Below are 10,000 nucleotides of genomic sequence, written 5' to 3' on the forward strand. Positions count from 1 at the left end.
AAACAACTTGCTAAAATGTTACAAACAAGCACACATGATCGGTGACATATGATTAATTTTAAATGAACTGCAGACGGACAAGTTGCTAAGCGCGGTCTCTTCTGAGTAAAATGATTATATATCACATGCCATACCCGTTAACGCTCACCTTCTGTATATGAAATAGATACCACCGACGACAATGGCGATGATAATGACGATGGCTATCAGTATCCCTGCAATGCTCCCATCGCGGATGCCAGGATTATTTGCTTTGTCTTCTGTGTAACTGTTTATTTCTGTAATTATGAAAACAAACCCTTTCATAATCACTGAAACAAAAGACACAAGCAAACAATTCAAACTGTCTTAAAATTATTGTAATGTTTCAGCTAGTAAATGTGACACAAGCAGACGTTATCAGTCTTATTGACCATCCATATAATAACATACTGAGGTCTTGTTTCGCCGCAGCATTCTTCAAAACAATGTGTGTGTGTGTCAGTGTGTGTGTGCGTGTGTGTGTGTGTGTGTGTGTATGTGTGTGTGCGTGCGTGCGTGCGTGCGTGCGTGTGTGTGTGTGTGTGTGTGTGTGTGTGTGTGTGTGTGTGTGTGTGTGTGTGTGTGTGTGTGTGTGTGTGTGTGTGTTCGTGTGTACAGCATTACTGAGGTAATATGTGTACGAAGGGAGAACACTGCCGTTTTGATACGAATAATGCAGTATGGAAGTTGTACTGGGAAACATAATGTTTAATTGTTCTCCGTGGCCATTGATCATAGTTTTGTTTAGGAAGAGATAGTTGGAATTGGGTAAATACAAGAAAATAACATAAATGATTAAGTTAAACATACGCAACAGTTTTATTTAATTACTTGTCCACCTGTGCTATTATCTCTAGTTGAGGTCTTGAAGAAAACACATGTTCTTACAATTGGGTATAGATGGACATTTAGTGAGACCCAAACATGGGGCACGCCTGGAAGTAGTGCTCTGCGTTGTCACAACCACAGAGACACCGGGTGATGGTGGGGGTAGTGAGATGGTAGTAGCAATTGTGTGGCCAATGTAGGCATCTTCTTTGTTGAAACACTTGGAGACGAAGACTATCATCAAAACCGTGTGATGAACAGTATGAAGATCGACAGATGAAGATTCGTTCACTCGGAAATATAGTCTAGTGCATGTGGGTGGTGACAGGATGTGGGTGGGATAGATGGAGAACGTAAAGAGTTTCACGAGTGGATTTCACTCACCTGTCATTGTCAAGTTGCAGACGATCGGCGGTTGTCTGGTCTCATTGAAAAAGACTCGTAACAAGAATGTTTCCACACGGTTGCTTGATACGTTGGGAACTCGCACTTTCAAGGCGTCTTCTATCACACCCTCGACGTGAAAGGTATGGTCTACACCAATGCAGGAAATCTTTCCATTTGTCTTATCGCAGGTTAGTATGTCCGCAGCTTGAACAAAAAAACAAACAAGAACACTAACGTGTAATTAAGCATTCAGTCAAACACGGAAGCCAGGCACACCAGCGGCGAAGAGTTGACAGTCGAGCATTGGCAAACGTCCGATAAGCTCTCACTTTCCAACACACACACACACACACAAACACACGCACATACACACACGCACGCACGCATGCACGCACGCACGCACACACAAACACACACACACACACATACACACACACACACACACACACACACACACACACATTATACAGCGTACATACACATATAATTGTGACCAGGAAAGAGAGAGATAGAGTGAGAGAGAGATAGAGAGAGAGATAGAGAGAGATATAGAGACGCAGAGAGAGAGACTTAGACTTAGACTTAGACTTAGAACATTTTATTCACATAAAGGGTAGACATTTTAGGCCATAGGCTTAATCTTACAATGTGCCCTTTACATTCACACAAACACATATTCACGCGTGCGCCCGACTAGAATCATAGAAACATCAAACATACAGTAATAATAAATGAGAAAAGTAGTAGAAAATACATGAATGGAACATCAATAAAGCAATTACAGAATGGAACATTAATTACGCAATCACATTTGCGCACTCACACGCAGACGCACAAGGAGGAACACATATAATACTAATAATAATATACACACAACTAAGTGCCATTCAACAAGCACACAGTGAGCCTACCAAGACAGGTAGATTTAGCATTATGTAGGCATGCAGCAGTCAATATTTCAGAGTAATAAAATAATTATAATTAACAAAGCTAGCTACAATACCGGCAGCGTAACTTATGAAGACCTCAGTATGTGTTTCCTGAGGGAGGTTTTGAATGCGTTCAATGCGTTCAATGAACGGCACGTTTGTACATTCGAAGGAAGAGAGTTCCACAGTGAAGGTCCCACAAAAGCAAAGCTAGTTTTGTATAGATCTATGCGAGTCCTTGGTAATATATATATATATATAGATTTGTTTGACACATAGCGCTCGGAAGCTTTAGTCAAGAATGCATTTAGGTATGGTGGGGCCAGCTCATTGAGCGCCTTGTACATTAGAATTAAGATGTTGTAATCAAACTGCTGTTGAAGTGGAAGAATATTGGCTACCTTCAACTTTTCTGACGTGGACAGATAAGGATTGGCTACAATAAGCTTAGCACCTCTTCTGTGCAAGGAGTTTAGAGAGAGAGAGAGAGAGAAGAGAGAGAGAGAGAGAGAGAGAGCCGTAGAGATAGAGAGAAAGACAAAGAGAGAGAGAGAGAAGAGAGAAAGAGAGAGAAAGAGAGAGAAAGAGACAGAGAGAGAGAGAGAGACAGAGAGAAAGAGAGAGAGAGAGAAAGAGAGAGACAGGGACAGACAGACAGACAGACAGACAGATAGAGGCCTATTTTGTGTTTTGTGCTTGTGGGAAAGAATGTGGCAAGATAAAGTCGTAATCTCTCGCCAATCAATATGACGTCATTTGCGTGTTCCAAACTCGATATGACGTTCTGCTGTCTAGAAGTCGACTGAAAGGGAGCTGCAATGTCAACAATTTCAAAGGCTGCTATCCTTTTAACGATTTTCTTCATTTTGAGCGTATTTCCCACACAATGATATAAGATGTGTGCTGGCTTGTTGTCAGACCAGCTTTTTTGTTGGTCCGAGGGTCCATATCGTCTTTTGTTTCATCTCTATCGACCAAGGCCGAAGGCTGCGGTTGATAAATATGTGACAAAATGCGATATGCTCCCCAAGGACCAACAAAACACAATGCTGGTCTGACAACAAGCCAGCAAACATCGTCTGTGTCATCATTTAGTGGCATGGGCCAACCAATTGTTATTTTTTTAGATTTAAACAAAACATAATCTGGAACTATTCTCTGGGATTTCAGAAGCCATAATTTATTTTATGTTTTCAAATCGAAACTAAAATGGATTTGTTGTGATGATTTTAATTGGGTAAGGTGCACACACCACTCGGACACGTTTTGTACAAAAAGTGGGACCCCCATTCAAATGTAGAATTTTCAAAACAAAACCATGAACAAGTTTATCATATTATTATGTGTACGAAAAAAAGTAACTTTTCCCAAACACTTTTAAAGTGAAGATAATACTAATATGTATGTTGTATAAATGTCAGTATTTCGCAGTAACATCAGATACAGCCCCTTTTATCAAAGGCAATTTTAAGTGCCATAAACCCGTTCCCTGTAGTAAATGTTTATGGTAAAAATGCAGATATATTCTATGATCTTGTTGCAGTCAGAAAAAAAAATGTGGGGAGGGATCTGAGCAAACTTTTTTTTTTGCGATTTTTTTTAAAAAGGTAGGGTCACGCACCTGTAGCTCAGACATGTTTATTTGAAAACCTTGGGACCATGACCATTTTAATTTGAAAAATATACGATAAAATCAACAATATGTTTTTTTTCAGAAACAGGCAAAGCATTGTTAAAAAAATCAAAGATGACAAAAATAAGAACATGTTTGGGGTATGAATGTCTGTGATTTTTAGTCGATAGTTATGCTTCTATAGTAGTGCTTTTGTTAAGGTGAGTCATATATTGGCTTACTAATAAGGTGATGCGAGATCGATTGTTCATAATTGCCGAAAAAGCCTCGAACATTACCTTAACATGTCCTGTTCCGAATGATATTGGTGCTTGGAGACACAGAAAGGTATTCGTTGTTCGTAAATTGTCATTTGCGTGCTTTACGATATTGGTTAAAAATATCGAGAATGAACGGAGACAGGTTTCTAAGGAAGGCTTATAGCATGCTCTTGAAGCTGGATGAAAAAGATAAACAAAATTGGGCCACCAATATTCGCCTGTGTTTGTACAGATATGGATTTGGATTTGTATGGGAAAATCAAGGGGTGCAGTCAATTCTTTGTTTATGCGAACATTCAGGCAACGTCTAATCGATTGTAATATTCTTTTTTTTTTTTTTGCCATTGGTTTAAACAGTTTTATTCAGTTGCATAAATACAAAGCCGTAATTGAAAATTGTAATTAAGGGAGCACAACAAGATAAACTTATAAATGTGCTCTTAGAAACAAACGAGTAATGTGGCGGACAATATTGTAAATGCATGATAGTTAAACAAATGAAAACAAAAACAACAACAACGATAACTATAGCAACAGTGGTACGGAAATCTCACACACACACAACGCACACACAAAGAGAACAAGAAAATTATTGATCGGGAAAATGTAAACAAGTACGAAACAAATCAAAAGATAATAATTATAAATAAACGCTTCAAACGAAACCTTTTAGGCATATGGCCATTGGCTCTCTCTCATTTCAACATACCAGGAAACAAGAGGGGGGGGGGTTGAAACAGGCGAGCACGCGGACTGGAGTGACATATTTCTGTTTTGGTTACTGATATGGCCTGTTTTTACACACTCGCACCAGTCACACACATGGCACGGCTGATGCGACAAGTAGGTCAACATCACTCAAGGCACGGGACAGTTACAAAGACAGAGTTTCTGTGCTGAATACCGTCACGTTGCTCTACATCGGTGATAACTGCATACCAAGGCTCGTGCGACAGGCAATACCACCAATAGGCACATGTTTCCGTTGCCAATGTATCATCAATAATAGCAACTTAATATTATTGTATATCACGTTTGAATGTATATTCCAAGTATCAATGAGAAGCATCAGTAGAACATATGTAAATCAATTCCATATTCTGTTACTATAAACGGTTGCTACCTCATTAAATTCAGGGAAGAAAAGTCTGGAACACAGCACTGGAAGCAAGCTGATTGTAAGGTAACACATATACAGTTACAGAAGAGCGAGGAGGCCTCGCATGGTAGTGACTCTCGAAACTGCACTGCCTTGCTTAGCAAAAACTACACCATCTCGCACCCAGGTGTCTTCGAGTTTTTTTTCTCCCTTTTCAGTTGTCTGGCTTTGGCGGCTAATTCTGACCGAGCCTGAGTCAGATCGTCATTGATGAAGAGCTTTGGGGTGGGCGTCCGGGCAGCTGGCCAAGCACGATCAGGAAAGATCTTCCTGGGGTCGGTCTGGGACAAGTTCTTCTTGTTCCTCATAAGAGAGAGCTTGAACCTGAACGAAGTGAACTTGCATATGATCGCTCTGTTGTATGTTTCTCCTGGGCCAGGTCTCCTACCGACTCTATGAGATCTGTCTATCATCGCGTCAGTAAGGTCAACGCCGACAGACTTCCCAACAGCCTTAACAACAACAGATTGTAATATTCAAGATTGGTCCAGCCACTTGTCAAACAGTGACAGATTTGAAGTATACAGACATTATAAGTCGACATTTGAAACAAAATTGGATTTAAGATCCGATGTAAACAGGTATCTTGTTAAAGCCCTAGCCATATTTCGAATGGGAATATCAGTCACCGAATCACATAAGCACATATGTGATAAAATTATACTAGCAGAAAAATTACTTTGTCCCTTTTGCAAAACATGTATTGGAAGCGATGTTCATTTTGTATGTGTTTGTCCAGCATGTGAAGACTTGCGTACAGAATGTATTCATGATAAATATTGTAGAATACCATGTACATTTAGGTTGTCAATACTTGTCCAGTCACAAAATCCTAAACTTATGAAGAGCTTAGCCATTTTTATTTTTAAGGCCAAAAAACGAAAAGAAAAGTGTTTTTGGTTGAGATGTGGGAAGTGTAATTATATTACGTTCCTGTCAAGGAAAACCAGTATTTTTGTCAGATGGATTGGTTCCAGTTTTACATGTATATTAAGATTGAACCGTTATAGCAGATTGCCTGTGAACATGTTTTCTTTTTGTAATTGTGTTTCACCCTATTTATGGGCTATGGCCTAAAATAAAACATTCCTGAGTCCTGAGTCACTGATGCTGAAACACACAGTGAAATCATGCAAGATCTACTTTCACTTTTTTTCCGTGACCAGAATCTACGAAGAAGAAGATGTCACTCGCATAGCAATACCTGATTACACCGATGACGCCAATCTGTTGCGTCATGCATAGACTTGTTTACCAGTTTTTACATTTAGTCAAGTTTTGACTAAATGTTTTAACATAGAGGGGGAATCGAGACGAGGGTCATGGTGTATGTGTGTATGTGTGTGTGTGTGTGTGTGTGTGTGTGTGTGTGTGTGTGCGTGTGTGTGTGTGTGTGTGTGTGTGTGTGTGTGTGTGTGTGTGTGTGTAGAGCGATTCAGAGTAAACTACTAGACCGTTCTTTATGAAATTTGACATGAGAGTTCCTGGGTATGATATCCCCGGACTTGTTTTCATTTTTTCGATAAATGTCTTTGATGACGTCATATCCGGCTTTTTGTAAAAGTTGAGGCAGAACTGTCACACCCTCATTTTTCAATCAAATTGATTGAAATTTTGGCCAAGCAATCTTCGGCAAAGGCCGGACTTCGGTATTGCATTTCAGCTTGGTGGCTTAAAAATTAATTAATGACTTTGGTCATTAAAAATCTGAAAATTGTAAAAAAAAAATATATAAAACGATCCAAATTTACGTTCATCTTATTCTTCATCATTTTCTGATTCCAAAAACATATAAATATGTTATATTTTGATTAAAAACAAGCTCTGAAAATTAAAAAAAAATTAAAAATATGATCAAAATTAAATTTTTGAAATCAATTTAAAAACAATTTCATCTTATTTCTTGTCGGTTGCTGATTCCAAAAACATATAGATATGATATGTTTGGATTAAAAACACGCTCAGAAAGTTAAAACGAAGAGAGGTACAGTAAAGCGTGCTATGAAGCACAGCGCAATAGCTACCGCGCCAAACAGGCTCGTCACTTTCACTGCCTTTTGCACTAGCGGCGGACTACGTTTAATTTCATTCTGTGAGTTCCACAGCTTGACTAAATGTAGTAATTTCGCCTTACACGACTTGTTTAGAAGCTGCGGTGTCCCACAACTCTGGCTCAGAAGAAGACACAGTTTTGTGTCATTCTTCATTTACCTCTGCTTGCAAAAATTGATCATCAGGAATCGAAGAATGCCGACAAGGTCATTCTCCTGACAGCTCGACAATTGCCGGACATCTCCGTCAGTACTCGGATATTAGGAGTGTTACCTGTTTCATCGATCGCAAAACAATATTTCCCCACCTCGAGTTTGTATTTGTATCATCGTTTTGCACTCTTGGGACTTGATATATCACTAAACTGTGAAGACTGTAATTGTACACGATCTAGAAAGCAGAAAATAATATTTTCAAACAATTTAATTCGTCGATTTCACAACAAATGTAGCACTGTGGAAGGCGAAAACGCGTGCACCTTTGAGTTCTACATTCCCCCTTTTATTCGTAATGAACTGTCTCCTCCACCAGTGATACTATTTATTTGCATGTATGATACAGGCACAAATGTGATAATTGTAGGCTTATACTAGTGATTACTGTGTGTGATACATGAAATGTGATATGAATGCTGTTTTTATATGTTATACTCTTACTTTCTCCCAAGCGCAAGACAAATTCTTCTATGAAAATTGAAGCCAATAAAATTTGAGTTGAGTTGAGTTGAGTTGAGTTTCATATGACGTTTGTATCCGCGTTTTGCCCACCCCACTATTTTGACCATGCCCTGATATAGCATGTTTTTTGGACGACGATCAGAGTTATCTTGTCTTGCCTTGGTCTTTGCTACATTTAGGAAGTGCAACAGTACGCACAATGACACACAGGGAGACCAATTTTTAGAATGCAATATTCTGGGCCGCAAAGCGCGTCACAGTAATTCGAGATAACACGTCATACTTGTCTGTGACGTCAAACGTGACTTATTCGTCCCTTTTCTTCCAGTCTGAAAATGTACAGAGCTGCGATCATATTTGCGAGTTCAGTACGTTTTGAGCGCATTTCTTTTCTTTCAAGTGTTTGTTTTCGTTGTGGATTTTGCGATTACAGAAATAAGTTGCAAATTGACCATGAGTCGCCGCGGTAATTATCAACATTGATTGGGTCTTTGAAAGTGAATGCTTACAATCGTTGTCCTCGGAAACACGAATCCAAAGCCGCGATGGATTCAGATATCAAGCAATCAGCCTGATTGGCTTTTACTTTGACAATCCACGTTTCACGAAACCTCAAACCCATTCACCACCTCAATTTTATACATGAGCAACAGTGTTTATTATTCCCCAGCTGGTGATGAATGAAAACTCGTGAACATGATGACAAAACAGAATAATAGAAATGTATCATTTTGTAATCGTTTTAGGAAATAGAATGATGATTAACAGGAATGTTGTGAATTGAGAATGTGAACTGGCTAGGACTTAAAGCAGTATGCATGCTCATTTAATTATTTAATTGCTTTTAATGGATAATAAACAACACAAACAGTTAGACTCCCTTCTACAAATGAATGGATACAGACATCATTTTGTGTAGAACATGCAATGCAGGTATTCTCGTAAGCATGCAATTAAAATAACTTGGTGGAATTACAGTTTGAAATATTTGTTCTCTTTGGTGATTTGACCACACACATCAATACAAGTTCGTCCTCTGCTGTGAGCACTATAATCGACGCATATTTCCATACACAAAGCAGAGACAAAACGTTTGAATACCTTCAATATTGTGAACAGTTCGTAACTGGTCGGCAACTAAGTATGTACATGAGAAACTCGCTTACTCATATTCCTTTCCCGTATCAGGTGAGCGTAGAATGCACCAGGAGCTTGACTGTATTTTCTGAGGCAGAAGGTCATCACAAGTGTTTTTCCTTCTCGATCGACAATGCAGTCGTTCTCATCGGGCACACCTGCAGTGATGGATACACATAAGATTTGATACTATATCCAAATACGTTTCACATTTCATGCTGGGCACAATGTGCAGATACATATAATTGAAAACAGTTGAGAACAGGCGCTATTTAACCCTAACGGTTATCATTGCTTTGTGCCAGATAGTGTGCTGTTTGGTATCTACATGCAAAACGTGCACACAATCAAAGGCGTATTACACCAATGATGAAATAAACCACAATGCAGTGCTTTCATATCTAGGCCAACTGAAATGTTTGTTTACCTGCTGCTTTTGCGTCGGTGCATGTTCCCAGGAAGATAACGACCAGACACAGCTCCAGTCTAACAGTGGAAGAGGTGAACTTCATGATCCGCTAAACAGAAAAACAAAGTTCAAATTGAAATCTGGGAAATCTGAGCTAGCAGCTTAGATTGTACTCGTAGTTTAAATCACACAGACAATTCCGGATAATGTAACACGCGACCTGTGAACATGAGATCCCGCATAATCGTATGCCCTTGTTTTCTGAGTTTTTGAAGCAGACTGTCAGCCGTAAACATGTCAATATAACCACAATTAATGTTAGACTCCACTGGTCAGATTGAAGGACACGTGTTTTATAGTTTAGGCTCATAGTGGCAACAATATGATTGGGTACACTTTAAAACTTTATTTTGACGGAAACAAATAAACATAATACAATTCAACTGTTGGAACATCGGCAGACAAAGACACGGAAAATTGTATTTTTAACTATTCCAAGAAGTCATCA

The 10,000-nt window shown here is 39.1% G+C and overlaps 1 protein-coding gene across 1 annotated transcript in view; it reads right to left on the reverse strand.

Moving 5' to 3' along the window:
- Window positions 1–148: 148 nt before the first annotated feature.
- LOC138954607 (uncharacterized) overlaps window positions 149–10,000 on the reverse strand; it is a gene marked incomplete at its 3' end in the record, with an annotated part of 11,064 nt that continues 1,212 nt past the window's right edge. The window contains exons 2-5 of the mRNA XM_070326410.1: window positions 9,511–9,601; window positions 9,113–9,241; window positions 1,234–1,440; window positions 149–278 (exon numbers count right to left, since the gene is read on the reverse strand). Coding sequence (XP_070182511.1) covers window positions 149–278; window positions 1,234–1,440; window positions 9,113–9,241; window positions 9,511–9,601 — 557 coding nt within the window. The remainder of the gene's footprint in view (window positions 279–1,233; window positions 1,441–9,112; window positions 9,242–9,510; window positions 9,602–10,000) is intronic.

The sequence above is a fragment of the Littorina saxatilis genome, unplaced genomic scaffold (assembly GCF_037325665.1).
Source record: "Littorina saxatilis isolate snail1 unplaced genomic scaffold, US_GU_Lsax_2.0 scaffold_2222, whole genome shotgun sequence".
Taxonomy (NCBI): domain Eukaryota; kingdom Metazoa; phylum Mollusca; class Gastropoda; order Littorinimorpha; family Littorinidae; genus Littorina; species Littorina saxatilis.